This window comes from Myxocyprinus asiaticus, chromosome 28 (genome assembly GCF_019703515.2).
Source record: "Myxocyprinus asiaticus isolate MX2 ecotype Aquarium Trade chromosome 28, UBuf_Myxa_2, whole genome shotgun sequence".
Taxonomy (NCBI): Eukaryota; Metazoa; Chordata; class Actinopteri; order Cypriniformes; family Catostomidae; genus Myxocyprinus; species Myxocyprinus asiaticus.
This window is the reverse complement of record NC_059371.1, coordinates 16,888,210-16,915,814: the sequence shown is the minus strand read 5'-3', so window position 1 is coordinate 16,915,814 and position 27,605 is coordinate 16,888,210. Positions and strand designations below refer to the sequence as shown.

Here is a 27,605-nt window from a genome sequence, read left to right as displayed (position 1 = left end):
ACAAGTTTACGATCAAAGACACCTGATCTCATGAAAAGTCGTAAGAATTTTACAAGGTGTCTAAATTGTATGATGTCATACGATTTCCTTCATTTGAATTCTTATGAATTGATCACAAGCAAATGCCCGTATGTGTGATGTGGAAGTAAGCAAAAGGTCCGTGTGTGAGGCGTTGAGCACATGCTTGTAAATGTTATGCCCCAACCAAAACCCCTTATCTAAACCCAATCTCAGTGTGTAAGCATGAGTGTGACAGTAGCGAGCAATTGTCACGTTTTAGAAGAAAACGATGGCGAGTGACATGATTGGCTGTTGTAAAAGTAATGAATTGTGAATGTAAAATGAATTTGTATGACACAAGTCGTATGATTACATATGATTTAGCCAAGTTTATCTAAATCTTTTGAATACTCACAATTTCGCCATGAGAGTGTGTTGATCAAAGAACACATTTGAAATCAGCAGAAAGATCTGAAAAAAATGGTATCATAAATTGTGCTTCTTTAGCTCAGATCAAGCTAAAAAAGAAAATAAAAAAGCTTTTTTTCAGACTGGTCCATCTAATATGCATGCAAATTTTTGAGTTAACTCACAGGCGACGTCTGTTTCTAAAAGGTAATTGGCTCTTTAACCTGTAAGGCGGGGCTTCGATTTCTCAATCTGCCATATTGTGAGTTCCAATTACTCCCTTTCATTTTTATACAAGTTGTCCATGTTGGGCCTTTGGTAACACTCTGTTAGCTAAGCAACATGCTAACATCAAACTCTATTGGAATCAATTGCGAGTTGAGTCTTGAGTCTTCAAGTTGTTTTTACCTAATACTGTGTATAAAAAAAGAAGGCGCTCCTGTGCGAGGTGCTGAAAAAACAGCTAAATGTGGTGCAACGGTGAAAGACGTCCTTCTAATGCATGCTTACATAGAAAAAAAGAGAAAAACAGTACGCGTTCAGTGTGAAAAGCACCTTAGAATGCAGCTGCCTATGTAGACAGTAGACAGCAAAGCAGCTCACCACATTCTCCATCTTCCCTTTCTCAGTACCATAGGGCAATTAAAAAAATCTGTCGTCTTTTCTCTGCAAATGATTAGTTTGCTCGATAAAGTGCTGTGCATTCTATTGGTGAAGTACTCCGAGTTCCCAAGTGCATTGATGTTGTATGTTTTGGTTGTATTATCTCTCGGTGTATGAGCTGTGTGTGTGTGCGCTGGAAAAAGCACAGTTAATCAGTCCAGTTTGCTGTGGAGAGAAGAAACAGGGTTGGACACACTTGGGGCTACACTGCTCTATTAGGATTTATTGAGACCTCCCACACACACACACACACACACCTGAGAGAATGCATATATGCAGAGTGTATAGTAACGTAAAGGACCATGTTGAGATAAGGCACACTGCAACTCTGAGCCAATTAAAACACTGTTAATTTATCCTGCTCTAGAGCACAGAGACTTTTTACCATGGCAACCGCAGGAATGTAGGGAGACCAGAATACGGCAGCCACTCACCTCACAGACTGTCCTATACTCACCACAGTGTGTGTGTGTGTGCTGACAGTGAAAATGAAGATGAGGGGCTGTGTGTATACTTTAACACTGGGTTGGTATTCTTAACAGTGATGCAGGTGTGTACAAGACACACACACACACAAAAAATATCAGCTGATATGTGGGCCTTTTGTGATTATTGGTATTGGAAGATCACCATGCATGCTTCCATAATCAGTTCAAAAATACTGATAACCATTACTAAAGAAAAAAATCACCAAATATAAAAATTCTGTCATCATTTTCTCACCCTCATTCCAAACCAGAATGACTTTTTCTTATGCACAACACAAAATGGATGTTTTAAATACAATCGCCTGCATCTTTGCAATACAATGCCAGTGGATAGTGCCTCACTTCAAAGCTTAAAAGACACAAAAGTACCAAAAAATGTAGTCCATGCAGCTCCTGCATCATATTCCAAGTCTTCTGAATACATACAATAGGTTTAGGTCAGAAACAACCCTGAAATTTTCCCTAAAAATAACTCAAGTTCTCTTGTGAATATGCGTGCTGAGCTTCTCTCATAGTGCTCTTGAACACGTAACAATTTTTGCATAGCGTAATTCTCTATGAAAAAATTAATTCTCACCAACACCTATCACAAGAGTAAATTATGACAAAATTTGCATTTTTGGATTAACATTTCCATTAAGTGAATTTTGTATAAATACTGATTAAAATAAATGTTCATTCAAAGCTGCAGTGTGTAATACATTATAGCATAGGGGTGCTCATTACATCGATTGACCAGTTGATCGCAAGGTCGATCTCGAAAACAGGTTAAAGGGGAAAGAGAATAGTGAGAGAAAAAGACACAAATAACAAAAATATTAAAGATTTACTTTTAAATTCCTCACTTCTATAGCTGCACGCTATTTGACTGATAGGCAGCCTATGTGTGCACTTTACATGGGCGTGTATGGCAAGAGCGCTTGTGGTAATGCGGATACACGCCTAAATGGTCAAATACACTTAAACATTCCACCAAAAATGTCAGGCTTGGCAAGGTATTAATGTAAATAATACAGTCAGTAATGTCTAAAGTGAATGTTAACAGTGGGACAAAAAAGCAGATTTGTATCAAAATGTCGTACTTGAAGTATAAGTGTAACCTAACAGACCTGCCGCTAAGTATGTCATTAATAATAATCAAACAACTACAACAAGAAACAGGAGACAACACTCACTGCTCTTGGCTGGATAACTTTAGTAGCTTTAAAAAGTATTAATGTATTATAATCAGATGGTGAAGTCCAGTAGCTAGTAGTTTTATGTCACATTTAATTTCATTCTGAGAGTTTACTTGAATACTCGATAGGCTACTGCTGTTAATTTTTTAAAGTTCTATATTGTTTTTCATTTGTTTCTATTTATTGCTTTTATTTTTTTATTAATTTGTTTCTTTGTTCTTTACTTGATTACAGACTGTCGACTTGTCTTGAATAATTACTTTAGAACTTGAAAAAATGCTTAATAAAAAAACAAGCATTTTTATTTGTTGTGGTATCAAAATAGGTATAGAGAATTGTTAAATTTCACTAACGACTATGTATATATTGTTTATGGTAGATCATGCTATAGTAACATTATGAAAAAGTAGATCTCATTCAACAGAAGTGTAATCACCCTGCACTAGCGGCACAAAACGGAGAATCAATGACCATTTCCAAACAGGCTTTCCAAACACTCTCGCCACACTATCCCCATCTTTCATTGTTCAGAAACAGATAGTCCCACCCCAAACTAACACCATTAATTAAGCTAATGTTACTATGTCAGGCTGGTCAGGTAGCTTAAAGAAATGGAGCAATGTTTTGATGGTGCAACAGTGGTTACACTTTTCAGGAGAATCAACCTACTAATGGTATTATATGTGCCACCCTGCTCTATAAATATCTGCACTGGCACCGACCATTAAAAAACCCATATCGGCCACTAGAACAAGACACTTAAGACCAAACTGGCAGCATATGAATGTGCACACAGTTCTCTACACCATCACTGCATGTTCCTCTTGGAATGAACGCTCAGTACCTTCAGTAGAGACTGTTTCAGTATTCTGTCTCATAACATTAATCTCCTTCTAGTTAACAGGAAAATTAGACTTATTTCATTTCTCTGTTCACGGGTGATAAATGTAACTAATCATTTCAGCCTGCCATTAGCCCCGTCCTGCTGTGTGCATTTATTGCTGTTAGACTTCCAGGGTAGTGGAACGACAGTTCCTCTTTCCTCTAATTCATAAATAATCACTCTCTCAGTCTTGTATCTGTCGTCACTTCTGTACAGCAGAATGTAAGGTCCACTGATATGGCTGGTCTCCAGGGGAGGCCAAATTGTAAACTGTTCTCGTAACGAAATGCTTATTTTTGTTTGAAGGCGCCTTGAAAGTGAACCTTATGAATATCACATGAATATTCAGGATGAGTCACTCTATTTGCAGATATCAAAAGTGGCTTCACACCAACTTTATTAAAATCAATTAGTTCCACTAAGACAGAGTGTGACGTAGAGCTTGATTCTAATCACTTTCTCTCTCTCCACAGTCCATGCACAGTCTCAATGTTAGTGTTTACATTTATTCATTTAGCAGACTCTTTTATCCAGTGACTTACAAATGAGAAACATAAGCAATTTATTTGTTCTAAGAGCAGTTTATATGTTATAAGAGCACTTTATTTGCTCTATAGACCTTAGTCAGGTTAGACACAATCTATAATTTAACGCTGTGAGGAATAGATGCAAGCCACATATTCAGTATCAGGTACATAAGTTTAAGATTCGGTCATTAAAATACCCATTTTGATCAACCACTATTCTGAATATTGGAGAAGATACACCACCCATATATTCTATAGTAGTTAAGGGTAATTAAGAGCCTGGATATAGTAGTAAATGGCCTGAATAGATGTATAGTATGTTCAATCAGAGTATAAAGGGGAGGATAGGGTCCCAAAATGAATGTGAGCTGTAGGGATGGAAGTCCTGCTTTTCAGTAAAAAGAGACAATCGCCTTTTTGATTGGAGTCTGTTTACTTTACAACTTGAATGCACATTATCTGGATCAGCCTGAAAACAAACATTTGTAGTGTGATTTGAGCTAAAGAATCTACATTTATGATGCCACTGTTTTCAGATTTTATTGCTGATTGAAATATATTACTTGAACCTAATCTTGGCCAAAAGATTTGGTCTTTCCCCATTCAAATAGAGGTGTACTTGTATGCTTATTATCTACATAGAAAATAGCTGCCCGAGGGTGTTACCAAGATGGCCTCCGAATGAACTGACTTGTTTAACGTGACTTTGGTTCAATGTGTCATATAGTCTTAAATACAGTAAATATTCTATAGGCCCTGGGTCACATCTAATTTTCACAACTCATGTTTTCCTGAGGTTTTGGTCTTCTGGGAATTTTTGGGAAAGACATACTTATAGTGTTTTGTCGACTTGACAACAAGATACACAACAGTCCAACCCAATGAACAGACTGTACTTAAATCACCCACAGCTTCATTTTCATTCATGCCAAATTAAAGAATGCATCTACCCTGAGTAAGGTCTAATGTTTGACCTGTAGCAGCTCTTAATGAAGTCCTGTAGAGAAAAATGTCATGAGAGTGTACAAGAGAACACACTGATCACTATCAGCCTTGCAAACCTCAATATGTCCCCTCACTTCAGCAGAGCAACACTCTATTCCTATGCATTACTCGTTTTCCTTTTCTTCTGCCCTCTGCTCTCGTCTCCTCCCTCTCTTTCCCTCTGCTCCTGTTAGTCGGAACGCTCACTACCACAATTACTGCTGGAGCAACATCTACAGCTGCTCAACTAGCAGAGGGGGGTCAGAACCACTGCGTCTCTATGTGTGTGTATGTGTGGCTGTGAGGCATGTGCAGTGGTAATCTGAGGAAAAGAGGAAAGGACAGTAAGAAAAAGATGTTTTCTCTGGTTTTCTCGTGTCGCACGAGAGCACTTGTTGGGTATAGTCCATGGTCATGGTATACACCACACGTGATTTTTTTCATGACAGAAAACGAGAAGTGAGGAATAGATTTATAGTCTGTTTAATACCTTGGTGTCTATCATTTAGCTGAAGATACATTAAAAAAATTCATGCCAAAAAATTGTCTATTGGATTTACAACAGAATGTGGATATGACAAACTCTTCCTTTGGATGCCCTGCCAGACCATTCTTGACTTGTTCTGAATGATTAACCACTCAGAGCAGTCCTCATACAACACCAAAACATACACACACTCACACACACTAATCTTACCAGCTGCTCCCCTACTCCTGCTTTGTGTGTACGAGTGTAAGAGATATTTGAGCCCCGGGTAACAGCAACTCCGGGGGGAAGGGGGTATTGTGAAAAGGTAGCTCACCTTTAGTGTATACAACATAAAAAGGAAAGTGGTGCATTGAGAATTAAGTTTCCCTTTTTTAGGTTTCTTAAAAATTTTGTCAAATTAGCCGATCAATTAAAGGTGGAGTAAGTCATTTTAATCCAATACACTTTTTGTCAAATTCCACGAATATCTCTTCAAGGTCCACTAGCTGTCTGTTCTGTGTGTGTACTGAAAAAAATCTGGTGTTTGTACACAACCCTGGTTCTGTAAATGGGAAAATAAGTCGGTCCCTTACAGCCTCGTTGTCATTTCCATTAAAAAATCAAAGATGGCGCTAGCGTGAATAAGGTCCATGGTTGACTAAGTAACTAGTCCTCCAACAATCGTCTAGTCAATTAGTTCGATTCGACAAGTTAATGTACATTTTTTCAAGATTTTTCGTTTTGACATTTTTAGTGCCATTGCTTTAATTTGTGTGCCAATTAAATTTAGAAATTTTGAATGCATGTATTTACATGTCTTATGTAAACGTACCTAAACCAGGGGTTTTCAAACTTTTCAGAGCCGAGGACCCCCAAATATGATGGTCCCTTTGCGAGGGACCCCCTTCTAAAGATATAAAGGCAGCAATATATTTTCAAGTTGGCCTATACAGACACATTTATACTGTGTGAGAAAATAAGTGATGTTATAAAGACATGTTGTTTGTAAACTTTAAAAAATGGCTTTTATAATGTCACTGTATAAAGCCAAATCAAATTATTAATATACATATTATGTGGAAAATATTTCTTTTGTATTAAGTTGACAGTGTAACTTTTTTTACCCACTATTAGAGTAATGCTAGATGTATAAACCTGAATAAATGTATTGCGCTTTCATAGTAATTACATCATATTTTGGTAAATTAACTTTTGTGGGGTTATAGATTTTTCTCTCTCTGAACTTTTCTGCAGACTCCCTAGCACCCCCTGGGGGTCCACAGACCCCATTTTGAAAACCTCTATCCTAAGCAACACGTCCGATCAGGGTCAGTTTAAACCCGAAACCATCCTAATCATAGACACCAATTAGTTAACTAGTTGTTCTGGCAACCGACTAGTTGATTTAGAAAATATGTTGTTTTGCACGTCTCTAGACTGAAGGGGACACAAGGCATGTCAACTGCATACAGTATGTCCTAGAAGTCATGTCATGGCTGACAGACTTTTCAGACACACTCTACAAAAACAGCCCCAACTGTAACTGCCCTTGATGATACCAGAGATGTTGTCAATTGACACATCCTGTACAAGAATGCCCATGTTCTCCTCTCTTAGCCTACACATGGCTGACCACAAACACACACAAACCATCAAACACTCCCATTGTGTGTGCTCAGGGAGGGTCTTTCAGTAATACAGAATAATTTATCTCAGTGTTTGGGGCTCCTTTGGCTCACTGAGATGAATGGACTGATAAAACAGGCCGTCCCAGTTGAGATGCTTCCTTAGGCAGAGTTGGGGCTAGACTACACACACAAAACTGAGGACAGAGAGAGATAGTTCAGAGATAGGGAAGGTTGGTGTGTTCTTGCACAATATCACATTCCATATTGATCAATCACTATTATGAATAGTCTTTAGTTGGAAGTGCTGTATGTTAAAATTGAATCCTTCCATGGTATTCTCACTTCTCTGTTCCACCCACTCCACAAAACCCCAATCTGTTAGCTTCAGGACAAAATAAGCAAAAGCAAAACAGCCCTCTTCTGCAACAGTTCTTCAGTGTATCGGGTACAGAGAAAGAGAAAGATGGAGGGAGAGGGAGAGAGGGAGAGAGAGAGAGAGAGAGAGAGAGAGAGATAAGGAAAGAGAGGAACGTTAGGGGCTATTAATAGTGTCCACAGACACTGGTGTCAACTGCATGTGATGGCTGTATGACTGTTTCCTCCAGCCACATCTTTCTGCCTCTCTCAACATCATTTCTTCTTTCTCTCTCCCCTGAAATCCCCTCTGCTTTCTTTCAGCCTCTCTCACCATCATGCCTCTCTCTGTCTAGTGTTGATGTGAAAAAATTCCTCTCCATCTTTCAATCTTTTCCTATTCTCTTTCCATCCCTAAACATTTTCATCCCGTCATCGTCACGTAACTCTCTCTTTCACTCATCATATGTTATGAAATACAGCTAAAGGTCACTGAAGGTCAGGGGAGTCAGATGAGGAGCCATTAACACGTGTGGATGATGTCGACGGTATTCACACTTTTGTGTGTTTTGATGAGTAATACACTATGTGTCTGAGAGAGATTGCAGTATGTCTGTCATAATGACAAACTGATCATTATCTTATTATGGAACTGCTGATCAATCTAATCTAACATCAAACTACTACTATTTGATACACAGGCACACAAATGAGGTAAATAAAAGAACGTAATCCTACACTACTGCAAGTTTTCCCTTCAAAATGAGCATGAAGGACATTTGGGATAATATAAACCAGGGTTTCCCATCCAGGAGTTGGCAAACCCCTAGGGGTTTGTGAGATTGTAATAGAAAGGCCAGTCCAGGATTAAATATATACAATTAAAACTATAAAAATAGAACATTTACAGGATATTATTAAATGTTGCTTTAATTGTTGCAAAATAGCAACATGTGAAGATGTAGTGAAATTCATTACAGCATATTAATTGAGTAGTTAGCATTATTTACAATCATAGGGGGTACTTCAAGTAAATAATTCAGGTCACATGGATTTAGCTGACAAAAAAGGTTGGGAATCCTTGATCTAAACTAAAAGGTAAGACTTTAAAGCTAAAGGCCTGTTCACATCGAGAGTGAATATTTCCATTTCACGTCAGCACTGAAAAATTTGTCAGATGGGATGTATTTTGTATTAAAGCGAGTGAAATCTGTATTGTCAGAAGGTTTGTACCTTGCATTAAAGAACAGGAATAATGGAGTGCTTTTTCAATTCACTATGGGTGTGAATGGGCCTTGGTCCATCAAAAAATTAAAATTCTGTCATCATTTACTCACCCTCATGTTATTTCAAACCCGTTAGATTTTCTGTCATCCGTGGAACACAAACGGAGATGCAAGGCAAAATTTTAGTCTTCGCCTCCGTTCTCTTTAATTGTATGAAAAAGAAGACAATGAAATTGAATGGTGACTGAGACTAACATACTGCCTATCATCTCCTTTTGTGTTGAATGGAAGCAAGTCAAACAGGTTTGGTACAAGATTAGGGTGAATAAATGATGACAATGTTTTAATTTTTGTGTGAACTTTCCATTTAAGACTTCATAATTAATGCAATAACAACAACTACTAACACAAGTTGCATTTTGTGTATTTTCATAGATTTTCCACTTCTCACATTCAATGTAAAGTCTGCAGGCTTATGCTGAAAGAGAGCATATCATTCACTCGCGGTGCTTCAAAATGACTGCACTGATCCATTGCAGAGTTTGTTAAAGGGATAGTTCACCCCAAAATTTAAATTCTCTTGTTATTTACTCACCCTCATGACATCCCAGATGTTCATGACATTCGTTCTTCTGAGGAACACAAATGAAGAATATCTCAGCTTCCTCACAATGCAAGTGAACGGTGACCACAACTTTGAAGCTCCAAAAAGCACATAAAGGCAGCATAAAAGTAATCCAAATGATTCCAGTGGTTTAATCCATGTCTTCTGAAGCAATCCAATCGATTTTGGATGAGAACAGACCAAAATATAACTTTTTTTCCCCACTATAAATCTTGACTGCAGTCTCCTTTGTGATCATGATTTCAAGCTCGATTACACTTCCCAGCACCATCTAGCGCTCTGTGCATGTGTCAAGCTCTGGGAAGTGTAATCGAGCTTGAAATCATGATCACAAAGGAGACTGCAGTGGCAAGATTTACAGTGAAAGAGGAATACAATTTTGGTCTGTTCTCACTCAAAACCGACTACATCAGTTCTGAAGGCATGGATTAAACTATTGGAGTTGTATGGATTACTTTTATGCTGCCTTTGTGCTTTTTGGAGCTTCAAAGTTGTGGTCACCATTCACTTGCATTGTATAGACCTACAGAGCTGAGATATTCTTCTAAAAATCATCAACTGTAGAAGTCATACACATCTGGAATGGCATGAGGGTGAGTAAATGAGGAGAGAACTTTAATTTTTGGGTGAACTTTTCTTTAAAAAGCTGAGCTCATCATCTGGGTATCTGGATCTGTAATGTTCAGACCTCTGCACATTGCATCACAGTCAAATATGACCCTGCACTGCTAATCAAATAGAGAGAATCACTTTCTCTCTCTCAGTTTCTCCTATTCCTAACAATTAGCCTCCCTGGGTGAACTGAATGGGGGGTGTCACATAAAGAAAGCAGAACACAAATACTCAGAGTGAGAGACAGAAAGAGAGAGCAAAGAAAAATAGTATTTGAAAAGGGCAAATCTGGGGCAGCCACTTTATTATCAGGGTACATCCATCTTCACTATGCCATCATACCTGTTTCCTTTCCTTTATCAGTAAAGTGGCTTTGAGATGAATCTCCATCTGGGCTCCTCATTATTTCATTTGTTCTGTCGAGAGCTGACCTGCTCACCTTGTCTCTGCCTCTCTTTCTCTCTTGATTGCTTTCAGTCTCCCGTACAAGCACACGTTTCAAGATTGTCTTTTCACCAATAACACCACACACAGCCATATTGTCTTGCTAGGCTACACAGGTGAACAAAATCGGGGGGGGGGGGTTGTCAATTATTATAATAAAGTCAACGGCTTGGAAAGCTGAAATCTTCTTCAGCTCAGAGAAAGACATTCTGATCAATCATCTTAGATAGACAGCATGAGTAAATGTTAAAAGAGTTATGTAAGTAACTCTTACATAACTCAAGAGTAATGAGAGAAAATGGTTATTTGGCAAAATGGTTAACTGTCATACTAAATGTACAAAATGAATAAACAAACAGTATTGTTTGTAGCACCATTTTATGATTAATGATTCATTATGATTAAATTCTAGGTCTGAAGAAATGGGCAATGCCCCGCATGGGACAACACCCGTGTTATCACCCATCCATAAGGTTTCCACTCCGGGATGTCCTAAACACACTTGTTGGACAACTGACATGCTCATATTAGGATGTTTTGTCTATGCAATGCTCAGTTCAATATTTACATGTGGGATGCTTTTTGATGTTATTTAAAACAAAAACATTAGGGCATTAATAGAGAACACGTATTGACAAGGGCTTAAAAGGGACCTAGTTTCTACACTGGCAGACAAAAACGGACACATGCAACTGGACTCATATCTTAATTGCGCATTTTAAAATAAATGCTTAATTCGTCCCTTTAGTGTTACATTTAACCAGATAACTGCGAGAGCTTCCTTCCACCCGTGCCCCACTTTCGGGTGGCAAAACTGCCACCGTCCCCGTGGATACACGGCGGAGTGGCACACGAACAAGTGGTTACCGGAGACCTGAGAGTGCGTACAACTACACAAAAATAACCGAGAGCAAAAGTCGCCGGCTGCGAGAGCGCGTGATTGTGTGCGCCATTGTGCGCGTGGCTCCTATCATTTGCATAGGCAAATATTGCACGCAATTATGCGTTTGTAGGTGCGGGACGCGCAGACGGGGAGGAAAAAGGCGTCCATACTAACCGTTGTCTTGATGGGGACGTACAGGACCGGTCTGTCAGCTGCTCCATTCTCGTTCTGCTCGCGGTCACTCTGACCCACTTGGAAACCTTTGGATTTCACCCAGAACTTAAATTTGGCGTTGATGTGGCTGCTCTCGATATATACGCCCTCCGAGCCGTCGCACTGCAAGAGGGTCTGGAGAATTTTGTTGTATTTTCGCCGGGTGACGGTCTTTGTCTTGCCTGAGTCCCCATAAGTGCGGAGACACCACTCCTGAAAATCCCCAAACATCTCGCCCTCGGACACCGCCGGGCTTCGGCCCCTTCTCGTTAAATCCATGCGTTTTCTGGTTGACATGGCGTTTTCTCCCTCCTTCAAAGCGAAAGAGGCTTCGATAAAAATTCTATTTCTCAGTCCGAAATGCAGATCCAGCTCCTAATTTGCCGCGAGTATCAATGTATGTTATTCAAATGCGCAAGTCGCGTGCCACACAAAACAAAACACACGACTCTACGTCACTGTATTTGTCTGTTCTCGCACCTGTTAACTGAGCCGTTTCTTTCTGTCCTAAAGGATGACAAACAAATGACAGTCCCGCGTCTCCCCCGTTGAGGAACTGAAAGAGGGGGCCGTCCTAAACGGCTTTCGCCCACCTGTATGCTCAAGCCGAATGCTAATTAAAATTAAACTGTCCTTTTCAGAAATTAAAAATATATATATATCGCTGCGGAAAAATAATAAAACTAAATAAATTACTGAGCGAGAAATCCTTATTTAGCGTTCATTGAAGCTCTCGCGCACCGGTCGGGCAGATGCAGAGACAGAGGCTCAGTGAAATGAAGTGCTCCACCTGAAACCTCTTACCACCTGTTAGAATGAGCTCGACGCTCAGCGCTCCCGACCCGATGTGCGTCTACGCGGAGAACGGGACTGTGCGTGTTCGCTGTAATGTGAGATATGAGGCAGACTACTGGACCCACGGGGCGATATGTTGGATGGATTCAAACGGCGTCCTTCGCGCGCTGGGAATGGGTGCACATCAGATAGTCCAGATCTGTGCACCCATTCAGATAATCCAAATGAACACAAAGCAGACCCGCACTAACAAGAGAGCTATTAATTTACATGTTTTTTTTTTTTTTTTTTTTTTTTTTTTTCAGTGTAAATTATAAACTCCTGGCTAAATCAAGGTTAATTTAGGTTGCAGCTTAATTTTTCTAAAAAAAAAAAAAAAAAAAAAAAGCAATTCGATGACGGTAATATTGATTGTTGATTGATGTTGATTGAAGATCTATCATTGTTGCTCAGGACGTCGACGTATGCTTTTAAAATCGATCATCGAATTATGTTTTCAACATAATAGTCTTAATATTCTCAAACTGTCAGTCTTGATGGCTATATTTCGGAGCAGCTATTTTGTAATTAATTCACATAAACACACTCACACAAGTGTCTCAGAATGGCTTGCAATGGCAAACTGACACCGACTAAGAGGTTGTAATTCAAATAATCCTAACATATTAGATGGAACAAAAAAGCACAAACTCATTAGATTACTAAAGGAGTAATTCACACAAAAATACAAATTCTCTCATCCTTTAGCCTACTCACCCTCATGCCATCCCAGATGTGTGTGACTTTCTTTCTTCTGCTGAACACAAATTAAGATTTTTAGGAAAATATCGCTGCTCTGTAGGTCCATACAATCCAAGTGAATGGTGACCAAAATTTCGAGGCTCCAAAAGCACATAAAGGCAGCATGAAAGTAATCCACATGACTCCAGCGGTTTATTCCACGTCTTCTGAAGCGATCTAATCGATTTTGGGTGAGAACCGACCAAAATATTGCTCTTTTTCACTAAAGATCTTGACATCATTAGTCTCCGTGGCTATCATGATTTCAAGCTTGATTTCACTTCCTAGCACCATCTAGTCAAGCACTAGGAAGTGTAATTGAGCTTGAAATCATAATCACCAAGGAGACTGCTGATGTCAAGATTTATATTGAAACAGGATTTACATTTTGGTCTGTTCTCACCCAACATTTATTAGATCCCTTCAGAAGACATAGAATAAACCACTGGAGTCATGTGGATTAGTTTTATGCTGCCTTTATGTGCTTTTTGGAGCCTCAAAATTTTGGTCAACGTTCACTTGCATTGTATGGACCTACAGAGCTGAAATATTCTTCTAAAAATCCTTGTTTGTGTTCTGCAGAAAAAAGTCTTACACATCTAGGATGGCAGGAATGTGAGTAAATGATGAGAGAATTTTTGGTGAGAGATAGCATTCTGATATTTGGACACATCTGACATGCACTTTATGTAATATCTTGTTAAATGGCTATTAGATTTTGTATTTGTAATGTTTAGAGTTAGTAGGCTTTTTAAACTTCTTTAAAGTTCAGACCCTGTTCAGACAAAGAACTGTCCAATAGGCCTATTTGGTCAAGTCAAGTCAAATGTATTTGTATAGTGCTTTACATAACAGGTGTTGTTTCAAACCAGCTGTACATGAAATTATGGTATAACAGAAAATTAATGAATATAATGCCAATGTTCGTTATTTATTTTTAGAACTATTAGTGGTTAAAATTAGTAAACTAAGTAAGTGTTGTGGGTCAATGGTTAAACAAAATGGTTTTGAATTAAATATACATTTGTGTTAACATGGCCTTGTCTCCCTCCTTCGAATCTAAAGAGGCTTCATTAAAAATTATATTTAGTGTTAACATACGTGTATGTAAAATATGAAAAATAATTAAAGTGAATGAAGATTAACCTTTAAATCAGAATCATCAACTCAAATTCCACTGACACAAATTCCTAGGGTACTCAATGAAGCGATTAGAGAAATACTATTCCAGATCGTGAATTATTGTGGGTGATCCAGGAGACCTTGAGAACAGCGAGCATGGACATTCTGTGCTGGGTTGAGTGTGTTTGAGTCAGACAAGACACACATATACACACACAGTGCGCTGAAAATGCAAACAATTGGGTGTCATAGTTTAAAAGCATTTTCAAAATCATTTTACAGAAAGCCACATTTCATTGATGTACCACAGAAACTGAGTTCTGATCTTTCCTATTTGAATAAATGCAGAGGTTCTAAATATCTTAGCAAAGAATGACTTTAAGGTGAAGTGTGTAATTTTGTGGATGTTAAAATAATTCCTCACATCCAAAATGCAGAGACAACTGTAAGTCATTTGTAGGTTGAGTTTCCTGAAAAGTGTGAACACTGTGGCAGTGGCACTATCAAAACATTACTCTGTTTGTTTGAGTATCCTGACCATCCCAACATAGCAATATTGCTGGTTTGTGACTGGAGTCTGGACTATTTCTTTGTCCGACCAATGGCAGAAGGGGAGAGTGAAACCTGTATGATATTGTGTTATTTTTGCAATTCCATTTGGTTAATACAGGAATTCATATAAAATGTGTATCAAGGTAACTTTAAAAGGATACTATGTTTTGGATGAATACAAGCCAGAAAAGAAGTGGGTTTTGATTTAAACTACTCAATTGTAAATATCTTGTTCTTGCAATGGGCACAAGGAAACCAAGTATTTGGTTGAAAGAGCTGTATTGAAATAGCCCTTTACTTTGGGAAGTGAAAGTGGGTTTCAAAACCCTGCCGTCTCCCTCCCTTTCCCCTTTTCAGCTCTGGCCCAAGAGAGAAGCGAGCATCTGCTTTAAGAGAAAATTGGTCAGTTATCTGTGGTTAGCCCACTAAAGTCTCTTCCCTGAAATGTTTGTCACCCTAGTCTGTCGAAATCACAACCGCTTGTTTGGGCTGCACTGTGTTCCCAGGACTCTTAAGCAGTAAGTTTGTGATTTAGGACTGTTGTGATTTGTAGTTTTTAACAGTCTGTATGTCATGCTGCGACATCCCAACTCACGCTGTAGCTTTGTGACAAAGTTTACTTTAAAAAAAAACCTTGAAATGTAAGACTGTGACCAGCAGTGTTGGAGAAGCTCAAAATGTAATGTAGTTAAAACCAGTGTTGTGGGAAACGCGATAAAAGTAACACGTGTTACATAATCAGATTACTTTTTTCGAGTAACGAGTAAAGTAGCACATTTTTATTTTTATTTTAGACTATAATATCTGAGTTAATTTTTTTAATAAAGTAAGGCATTGCTTTTTTACTGTCCCTGTATTATGAGAAATCAGGAGTAAAAGTGTGCAAACTTCGGGGAGGAGACATAGTGCATGGTTGGCATTGTTGTTCTATAGAGTGTGAGGCCAGAGACTATTTAGCAGAGACGAGTCACTTCTATTTAAATGAATGGGAGAAACTGGAATGCCCAACCAGGAAGTTCTAGCACCCAACAGTCAATGGATGTAGAAAGGAAGTCCCACCTTGCAGGTAAAAGAGCCAATCACCTTTTAGATACAGACATCGCCTGTCAATCATCATGCTAACGCGCATGTGCATTTTGTGTTTTTATCATGATATGAGGTCAACATTCGGTTAAGTGAAACGCGGGTGATTCATGTGTTAATACACACTGCATTAAAAAAAATCAGTAAACGCGTTTAGGCAGAGGGATTATAAGACTAGTCTTCCACTGGCAACGACATGATACACAGGGTGAAATATTCGCTCAATTCACTGACTTATGCAGCCGAAATTCTCTGTGTTACAGCTTCCCTGTAACTGGGAGAATGGGATGAGAAAAGCTGACTCTGGATCAGTGGTTCTGAGCAATATTCTACACTGATTGTGTATGAAAAGAATATTTTTAAGTTTATAAAAATATTCTACATTTTTGTTTTATAATAAACAAGTAGTTTGATTCATGAAACAAACCATTTTTATGACATTTTGGTAGCATTAAAAACGATTCCATTCAAGTTGTATCAACATGTGCATTTAAAATTATGGTGTCTGTATGCACCGTGGATCAACTCAAAACAAGCCAGCACTGAGATTACTTAAGTGAAAAATATTCATTAATTCATCAGACTTATTCCTTGAACATGTTAGGCTGGCATTCCCCACTAAATTTTATCCTGACTTTTGAAAAACATCTTAAGTTGACTCTGACATTGTCAATGGGCACAGCACATGATGAAATATATGATGCAGGTTCAAGTGTTGGACTTTGCTGCTTTAGGTAAGACAGTGGTTATTCTTCATTATTCATATTGGCTGCCATCCATGTTGATGGAAAAACAAATCATGCATATTTATGTTATTGATTCTTTATTCTAAATATGACGTGAAGACCTACAATACTTTCTAAATATCTGTTTGTTTACTATGTTGTTTTGACATGAGTGTTGTACAGTAACTAGTCTCTTGTATGGAATGCATGGCTTATTTGTATGGAATGCATAGCATAGCAGAAGAGAAATTGGCTGTGAGAAAAAAGTAACACAAAAGTAAAATAATGCTTTACTTTCCATAAAAAAAAATTACTTTTTGATTAAATTACTGTAACAGGGTTTAAAATGGGCAAGGAGGAGGCGGGAACCGGACGAACCAACAAAATAATGTTTAATGAAGACTTAAAAAGACATAAACACACATGGCAACTGTGTGTGGCTCTCTCTCTCCTGAACTGCCGCATCCGGCTCGGCCTTATCCCTCTCTTCAGCTGATCAGCTCGATCGGGGGCCGGCCGTGCGGACTCACGGCCTGGCCCCGCCCTCCTCGTCATCAAAGGTTACTATTTTAAAGAGTAACGCAATATTCTAACTAGTTACTTTTAAATGTAACGTTACCCAACACTGGTTAAAACCACAGTCAAGCTACCCTTCAGAAAAAGTTGTCCGCTACATTACAAGCTACTAACATAAATTAACTACTGTAACTACACTCAGAGCATTTACATATGCAGTCATAATTGAGTTACAGTGGGTTTTTTGAGTAGTCGAGCTATCTGTCTGTGCAAGTGCTCTATACATGACACAATGCATAATCAATATTTGAAGGAAGGATGTCAGTTGAGGAAGTGCTAAATACACATGCATGCATATAGTGCTGTGGCCAATTGTGATCTGATTAATGTGTATATATGCTGGATGAAGCCAAGCTACAATAGCATTATCTAGGTCTGATAGTCTGATTTAGTAAAAATCTAACTAACACGATTTCATTCAGACCAAAGCTTTTACATGACATTTAAAAAAGTTAAAAAAGTTATACATTTATAATAACTTTTAAAGTGCATGTAAAGATATTGACTGAAGCAATTGGGTAGAGGAGCAGTATCCTTATATTTTTTAAATGCATGAAGTAATATCAGATATATAAAATATTTTCTGCAATCAGAGCAGTATTTTTCTGGCAAAGAATGAATATGGATTTCAATTAGGATGGCAGCACTACACTTGAACTGATAAATTTGCACTAAATACAACAGAAAAAAACACCCAAAAGTTTGGAATAATGTACAGATATCATGGAAATAAATTGGTACTTTTATTCACCAAAGTGGCATTCAACTGATCACAATGTATAGTCAGGACATTAATAACGTGAAAAATTACTATTACAATTTGAATAAAAAATTCAGAACTTCTTAAACTACTTCAAAGAATTCTCATCAAAAAATCCTCCACGTGCAGCAATGACAGCTTTACAGATCCTTGGCATTCTAGCTGTCAGTTTGTCCAGATACTCAGGTGATATTTCACTCCACGCTTCCTGTAGCACTTGCCATAGATGTGGCTGTCTTGTCGGGCACTTCTCACGCACCTTACAGTCTAGCTGATCCCACAAAAGCTCAATGGGGTTAAGATCCATAACACTCTTTTTCAATTATCTGTTGTCCAATGTCTGTGTTTCTTTGCCCACTCTAACCTTTTCTTTTTGTTTTTCTGTTTCAAAAGTGCCTTTTTCTTTGCAATTCTTCCCAGAAGGCCTGCACCCCTTAGTCTTCTCTTTACTGTTGTACATGAAACTGGTGTTGAGAGGGTAGAATTCAATGAAGCTGTCAGCTGAGGACATGTGAGGCCTCTATTTCTCAAACTAGAGACTCTGATGTACTTAACCTCTTGTTTAGTTGTACATCTGGTCTTCCACATCTCTTTCTGTCCTTGTTAGAGCCAGTTGCCAAGTGATTTTCTAGTACCAAATTATCAGTTTAGCATGATTACTCAAGGATAAGGTGTTGGAGTGATGGCTGCTGGAAATGGGGCCTGTCTAGATTTGATCAAAAATGACTTTTTTTCAAATAGTGATGGTGCTGTTTTTTACATCAGTAATGTCCTGACTATACTTTGTGATCAGTTAAATGCCACTTTGGTGAATTAAACTACCAATTTCCTTCCAAACCAGCCAAATCTGTACATTATTCCAAACTTTTGGCCGCCAGTGTATATAAATGAGTCAAAATATAGTGATGCACAACTGGATTGCACTAAATATTTTTGCTACAAAGACATAAAATGCAGAGCAGGGACTCAAATTAATTGAATTGGATGTTTGTTTGTTTTTTTTCCCATTTATTAAAATAATCAGACACTAAAATGAATCAGACCCAATACTACATACACTATGTGAAAGAGGACAGTTTACAAGAGCCCACTAGGTTCTGAAACTACATGATATAGGTGCATAGTGCATTATCTTTGTATTATGCTCCTTTGTCCTTGTTCAGTATGTGCCTAGCTCCGTGTGTGTGTCTCTGCTCTATGCAGGACTGCGTGTAATGGTGGGTAGTTATGTCTATCTGTTGCTATGACGGCGGTCATCAGCAGAGGCTGTGAGTGGGTGTAGGGTACAGTTTGCTGCTTATCCCTGCTGACTTACATGTGTGCATGGATTTGTGTAATTTGGTCTCTGCTTCCCTTTTTGTTAACACAAAAGGTTTCATACTAATTATAGAATAGATCCTGCAAATTTAAGGGCTGCATGATTTTAATGTATCCAATCAATGCAGCGGTAGATATGTCTTGACACAGTGGCCTGACACCCGAAGTGGCCTGACATCCAAAAATAAGGCATTGTTAAAGTACAATTAATATTGCTTGACAAAGAAATGAGAAATTAGTAATGATATTTGTACCAGGCATCTCTGAATGCATTATTGAAGCTTTGACGTTTAATACAAGTTTAAAGTTTCACTGTATTCCACTGTGTTCATTCTTATAATTGTGACTTTATTTCTCACAAATGCTACTTTCTTTTTTTATATAATTGCGACAACTTCTTTTTATTTGGACATTACATGTCACAAATATACTGCAGTAAGATACTGCAGACCTACATCAATTTTAACAGCCATTTGACTAGTAACATTTCCAAAATATAAAATTGGATTGACAAGAAGCTAAAGATGTAATTCTTTCATTTTAGGAGTAATCTTGAGATTTAAAGTTGCAATTATAAGGAATAAAATCAATATGCAGAGATTTTAGGTACAAGACTCTGTACCTAACATCTTCAAAAAGGGACTGAACTACAGTACATTGCATCAGAGCTCCTTTGGCACACTTTGTTCTCCAGGATTCTCTGATTGGTGAATTGTTTTCCTTCAGGATCATGGGTATTGTAGTGCTTCACCATTACACTTTTAAACATGATTTATTAAAAAATGAAGATAAAATTATGTGGACTGTTGGCTTCAACAGGAATATACAGTATACAATCAATTAACAGCCTTGGAGCTCACAGTTGGTCTGTCTTTGAAGGTTTATAAGTTTTTGTTAAATATCTATTACCCTATGGAAAAGATGGAATATTTGGGTTGGGATGAATGGGATGTTTTACCTCTAGAACCAGACTGTGTGCACTATTACAAGATTTAGCTTACAATCTCATTTTTTCCACTTGTTTTACTCTGGCAAAAAAACAGTGTGTGGGGCCAACAAGAGGGGGCCTCGAAAGGGACTGGTGCCCCGAGACATCGTAGGACCAAAATCCTCTAGCACAACATAAAGTAAAGCAAAGCAAGTACAATCTGAAGAATTTGTAGTTTACATGAGGGAGAATTTACACATTAATGTATAAAGAGTACACATAAGATCAGATTAGTTAAAAGAGACATTATTGCAAATTGCACATGTAACTAAGAGCAGCATAGAGCGATCCTGTGATATAAAGGCTTTCAGCAAGTAGAAAGTGCTTATTTTGCATAATCGTCAATGCTCTTAAACAACTTTGAGGTTTTAGAAGTTAGTTTGAGAAGGGAAGGTCTACCGGAAACATCCATGCCTACATTCGGTTGCGCGTCAACGGCCGTTCTCTGCACCCGCAGATCTTTCGCCCCCACTTTCACAGGAAGCTGAACAGGGTGAACACTCGATGTGTCTGTCTTGATCGATATCTCGCTGTGTCATCACATGAGCTTAGCGTGGCAGACTACTGGTTGTGATTCAGGCCAATTGTTGAAATAAATTTACTGAAATTTTATTTTGAGAGATGTGATGTTGAGAATGACAGATGTAGAGCAATAGCAAGATAACAGGGCTAAACTTAAACTACTGTGCAGACCCATAAGAAAGAAAAATTATAAATGAGATTCTCCTAGACAGTAGCAAAGACATTAAAGGGATAGTTCACCCAAAAATGAAAATTCTCTCATCATTTACTCACCCTCATGCCTTCCCGGATGTGTATGACTTTCTTTCTTATGCTGAACACAAATGAAGATTTTTAGAAAAATATCTCAGCTCTGTAGGTCCATACAATGCAAGTGAATGGTGATCAGACCTTTGTAGATCCAAAAATCACATAAAGGAAACATAAAATAATCCATAACACTCCAGTGTTTAAATCCATATCTTCAGAAGTGATATAATAGGTGTGGGTGAGAAACGGATAAATATTTAAGCCCTTTTTTACTCTACATCTCCACTTTAACTTTCACATTCAGATAAAACTAAACAGGCACCACATGTGACTTTCAGATGTAAAAGTGCAACTGGAGATTTAGAGTAAATAAGGACTTACATTTTTAACAGATCTGAAGATATGGATTTAAATACTGGTGTCATTGTGATTTTTGGATCTACAAAGGTCTGATCACCACTCACTTGCATTGTATGGACCTACAGAGCTGAAATATTCTTCTAAAATTCTTTGATTGTGTTCAGCTGAAGAAAGAAAATCATACACATCTTGGATGGCATGAGGTTGAGTAAATAATCAGATCATTTTCATTTTTGGGTGAACTATCCCTTTAAATAGAGAGCCAATTGTTTTCAAAGACCTTTGCTTAAGACTCTCACTTCTCAGATTTTTCTCCTGAGCTAGTCTCAGCTAGTTTCAGAGGAGATCTCAACAATGTCTTTAATTGTATTCAGATTGGCCAAGGTACAGAAGTCTGCAAAAGTTGAAAATTTAATTCTTCCTAAACCAAATGATTTGAGCTATGCTATAAACATTCATTTTATAGTTCTATGCTCTTTGTCAGTACTCTTGACAACAATTGTTAGTAATTGTTGGAGTAATATCTATGACTATAAGTTTATCCTTAAATTAAACATAACAGAGAACTCCATTATATTTTGTGGGGAGCAAACCAATCTTTTCTCAATCTTTTCTTCCTTGGGGAACACAGCTAACAAAATGTTTGGCTTAAATATTCATAGAGGTCTGGTTATGTTGTATTGTTTATACTGTGTTCTGCATGAAAGGCTATCACAAATACAGGCTAACTGAAGATCAGTTGTCAGTGTTGATTCTTTGTTTGTCTGTTTCGTGGTGTCCCAGTGGCTGAAACTAGGGCAGCATTGGTCTCTTGAAACACTGTGGAGCCAAACACCCATCAATCCCTTGCACTGCACCTCATTACCGGGCTGTCCTAAGACTGTACACAACCATAATAGCTGTTTAACGATCCTCTATCCATCTTCCATAATCAAAATGGTGCCTGGAGACACCAAAGACCTGGAATGTGCTTGAAATGTATGTGTCATGTTGCTCCTGAGGTCTAAGAGAAAAAATAAAAACCAAACAAAGATGCTAAGCATGATCTGTATTTTATTTTATTAAAATTATTATTTATTTTATTTGCACCATAGAAAAAAAATCAAGAAGGTGAGTTAATAATTACATAATTTACATTTCTGGATGAACTGTGCTTTTTAAAATCTTACACTAATTATACAAGTGTCTATATCCTTAGAAACCACATGTCTATAGAAACCCTTTGAAGTGCAACTGTTACACTAATTTATAGTAGAAAGAGACATCCAGCATCCTCATGACCTATGAACCAGAATGCTGACTGCAATGCCTTATGCTTCTTTTTGATGTGATTCCTAAATTTGGATGTTGGTTGAGTACATGTGCAACTCTGAGAATGACTGTCTCTGGTCATTAAATACCCACCTCATTTCTTCTCAGTGATATAGTATATGAAAGACCCGATGTGCTTGGACCTTCAACACCCTGCACTGCTTGTTCAATAGCTCAATTTCACCTTATAAGACTAAGATGATCATGTAGGGAGGTTCACACAGGAGGCCTTTTTTTGTCCGTCTCTCCTTCTTCTAAGTTAATATGAGGACCAGCATGAGTGTTAACTAACTTATTAGCTCATTTCTGCCCTTTTCAATAGCACAGGTCAGATGAAGATGTAGATTTCAAATTCATTTATAGAGACACCCACTCACAAGCATCCACAAATAAGCACACTAATAAAGACATCTCTCTTCCTGCATCATCTACAATAAAAGATTTCTGAGTTTTCTTCATCACGTCCGGTCACATTGAGTTTATCTTGATAAAACCTTTTTCTTATCTGACATTTGACCCCTTACCTGCCTTCAGGTTGTGCCCTGAGGTCAACCTAACACGTACCAGCCTTACAACGGCTTGTATTGAGGTGTTTACAGACTGTGTGCAAGGACCAGTGTTAGATGGGGGAATCAGTCTTTCTCTCAAAGGCCAATCCTTTTGTTTGGGCTTTGTCTCGCCTCTCCTCACCTCCCTTTTTTTTTTTTTTTTTTTGTCCCTGTACTTTTCCTTCTTCTTTTCAGCTGCGCAATTTTCTAGAATATTTGAGAAGAGAGACGAAAATCCACAGTCTTTGTCCTCAGTTAACAAAGCTTTATCTCCACTTAAAAGGATAGTTCACACAAAAATGGAAATTCGGTCATTATTTACTCACCATCATGTTGATCAAAAACACATATGACTTTCTTTCGTGGAATGGGGGAATGTTGTCTTCAGTTACCTTCTCTTTTACTGTATGGAAAAAAGATTCAATGAAAGTGACTAGAGACTGAGGCTGTCATTCTGCCTAACATCAAATTTTACCTTCCACGGAAGAAAAAAAATCAATTGCAAATCCAAATTTGGGTTTGGAATAACATTAGGGTGAGTAAATGATGACAGATATATTTTTTTATTTTTTGGGGTGAACAACCCCTTTAAAAAAATTTCTGCACTTATACTTCTGCTCTAGTGTTGGACTACTTGAATTGTGTTCTCTTTTGGATTAATTAAATTGGGTTGACAAAGCCAACATACTGTTTTTTTCAAAATCCCTATACCGAGACCAAAATTTCTATCACTATCTCCTCCTAGAGCATTCAGGCTATATTCACCAAACTTTGTACAGACCTTTAGACTGTTCTGGAATAGTGTGCTACTGTTTGTCTTATCTAACTGATCAGACTAATGTTTTTTGCACAGTGAACAATCAAAAATTCAAAATAAAATCCAATAGACTTACATAGACAAAATGTTCAAATAGGCCAACAGAATGCTCATTAATTCAAACGCCAACTATCCACCTTATTCCTGGCGGTCTTACTGGGGAAACGGATGTGGGATGTACTTCCGCCAGAAGTCGTTCTGTAGGATTTGCTAATGTAGGCAGCGGTCATTTAGATAAATGTAAATTTAACACATATTTTACATATCTCTCCCGTTTAAGCACAGACTATAATTATTCTAAGTTATTTTCTGTACAAGTGTGGGTTAGTCAGTCAGGCAGGTCATCACACAGAAAGAAGTGTTTTTTTTTTTTTTGTCTCATTTGAGGTGCTCCAGCAGTGTGCCGGCAGCAGCAATGCCCTTGGCCTCGACTCTATGACCTTTTTCTCACAACTTAAATTAGTCTCTCCTCTCTTTTTCTCACCATGTTCACATCCCAATCCAGCTCCATCTTTTGTTAACTACCCTTCCATTTCTGCACCCTGGTTTGTTGGTTATTTTGGGGGGCTTGTTTCTAACACACATGAGAGCCATACTTCTAAATGAACAATATAGCTAATGCTGTCCTCTAGTGTCTAATGCATCTAACTGCACATCCCTGATCAATTGGATCTGGAATGCACATTGAACATGAGCGACATAACATACAGTATAAGCTGTGTATAAGAATATCCCATTGAAAAACCCATTGACTGACCATTAATCTAAATATTAGGGGACAATGTTCTCCTCTTTTTCTGTGGTTGTTATGGCCTTGCGTGTATACTCTAATAAAATCTGTTTGGGTGTGATATTTTCTGGTGCATTCACCATATTACACTGTATTTTATCCTCTGTGATTTTGCTCATAAATATAATATCAGCTACATGTTTACCTCCTTATTAAATGAGCAAATGCTTCTAATAATTGATATTATGGGCAAATGATCACGGTTTTAATCATTTCTCCTCATTTCTTAGTTCCTATTAGCATGAATTGCTGGTCCAAATAAAATCATGAGTGAAAGAATTTTCACTTGGAGGGAATAATTCTCATCTCCCACCAGAGATTATAACAAAAGAGAGGTGCTCTAGAAAGTGTGTGTGTGTGTGTTGGTATTGCTATCATTTTGTGCCCTACCCCCCTGAATGCTGAAGGAGGCAGTGGGGAGGGGGAGGAGAGATAGGGGAGGGAGACTAGGGGTTGTGAGGGGGAGGGGTCAGCCTTGGGACAGGCCCGGAGTGCTAGTGGAGTGGAAGTGATGGGATGGCTCAGTTGCCAGGGCCATGAGAGAGGCTGGAACTGCAGAGGTGAGTGGTAATTAAGTAACAAGAGCAAACAACAGTTTGAGTTGGAATACTGCTGGCATACACGCGTTTTACGCTGTTAAAGATGGTTATATTCTAGGGAAATGTTCTTAACACTTAAGTGCTTTCATTGCACAAAAATATGCAATGAAAGCGAATGGTGACTAACATTCTGCCTAGCATCTCTTTTTGTGTTCCACTGAAGAAATAAACTCAAATAGGTTTGGGACAACATTAGTGTTATACCATGATCAATGGAAACATGGGTAAATGCTTTACACTGCAAACCCCCCCCCCCCCCCCATCACACACACACACACACACACACACACACACACAGGAAGCCCTCTGCATTAAGACCTTCTTCCCTCAGAGTGGCCTGCACAGGTGGTCTGTACTGCCCAGATTAGGACCGCACTGCCTGGTGGTGAAATACTGCAGGAAGTCCCCCTGTGCACCACAAGCCAATCTACACTGCACAGTTATGTCTGTGGTCTGCACCCGAGAGAAACTTAAATAAGAAACCATCAATTATCCTCCACTGGACGTGAGTCTAAAGAGGGTGTGTTTATGAGAGAAAGAACAGGACAGAATGAAAGGAACAATCTGAAAGCGGGCACATGACAGTGAGAAACGTAGGAGTTGGGGGAAGAACAGGGCCATATATGAAATAGAAAGACTGTAGGAACCAGACTGGGTTTGTTTCCTGTTTGAAACTGCACCTTTGAGAGGTTCAAGAGGGGAAAATGGTGTGTGTACTGTATGTGTGTGAGATGAGTAACAGTAGCTTCTGGGGTTCTACCCAGTGACCCTCTATGGTGTGGCTGATTAAGTGTGTTAAAACCCCTTCTTCCTGTCTGAACTTCTGTTTTAGTACCTACTGTAGCTTTGCTTAAAATGTTTAGTTAGCACTTCAGCAATGGCAGCACAAAGAACTGTCATTATATCAATCTCTAGTGCTCAGTTTTATGTCTCCAACATTACAGCATGCAATTTCTGATAATTTGATTTGGTCAGGCACAATTAACTAATAAGTAGGCTTGATTTAGTTTGAGCTTACCTGAAGTACCCAAGCTAACCCCTTACTTTGTCCAATGCAATGCTTCTGATTGTGCGTTATGTAATTTATGTCATTTTTCTGAAAGTCATGAACATTCCCACCATCTCAAATTCTGTATTGTGTTGAATAGAATTCTGTGGTGAAAATCAAAAAAATGTCGGACTCCTTTATCTTGCTAAGGCTAATTTCATAGCAACATTTTATATATCCTAATTAGACACAATTAAATAATACACACTTTGGTGAAAATACAGCTTGATTAGAAATGGCACCCAATAAAAATATTCTGCTTAAATGTGAAAGGCAAAAAATGATATTTACCTTGATTTCTCCTCATTTTCTTCAAAAATAAGCATGCTTTTCTCTGTCATTTTTGTCGACTTGGTTAACAAGTAAACTAACTTTAAAATAATATTAATAAAAAAACTTTATTTGGGGCAAAATGTTTTATGTTGTGGAAATATTGCCACAACTGTGGGACAGGCCAAAAAAAAAAAAAAAAAAAAAAAAAATATATATATATATATATATATATATATATATATATATATATATATATATATATATATCACTCTTTGTTAAGATTATCATAGTTCAAATCATGTAATAATTTTTATTTTTATTATTGTTTTTTATATAATTTTGAAAGTCTGGGTCTGGGACAAGGCTAAAACAATAAAATCTCTACATAAAAGCAATTTGAAATGTACCTAAAGTGTATTATTCTTATCTTCACCTCAAAACCCCCCATTTTTCTATGACCTATACATCCAAACTCCATTATTATTATTTGTTGATTATTTGGTTGAAGCCATACCTGTATAGTTGAAAAGCCATATTTCATAAGATCATATTTCTGGGATTCCTGTAAATAAACAGAAACTGTTAGAGAGATGCTACATTTTAAAGGATCAAAGAGTCAAGTAAAGTTTTAAGGTTCTGCAACAATAAATCTGTCATTACCGGACAAAGTGTTTTATAATAATAAAAGTTTTCACTAATCTCTGGGTTCCCCTTCTCAGCAGTCATGATCGAAGACTCTATAGACAAATAGCAAGCTCTGACTTGTTACACCTCAGCTTACCAGAGTCATAATGTCACGACCCAG

At 38.0% G+C, this 27,605-nt stretch overlaps 2 protein-coding genes across 3 annotated transcripts in view; both read right to left on the bottom strand.

The window, feature by feature from the left end:
- The window catches only part of LOC127419401 (nucleolar protein 4-like), a 132,009-nt gene extending 119,931 nt beyond the window's left edge, over positions 1-12,078 (bottom strand). For both annotated transcript variants that reach the window (XM_051660745.1, XM_051660747.1), the window contains exon 1: positions 11,547-12,078. In XM_051660745.1, coding sequence (XP_051516705.1) covers positions 11,547-11,882 — 336 coding nt within the window. In that variant the 5' untranslated portion in view covers positions 11,883-12,078. The remainder of the gene's footprint in view (positions 1-11,546) is intronic.
- The window catches only part of LOC127419409 (F-box only protein 6-like), a 312,359-nt gene that overhangs the window by 80,767 nt on the left and 203,987 nt on the right, over positions 1-27,605 (bottom strand). The gene's annotated exons all lie outside the window — the stretch shown is intronic.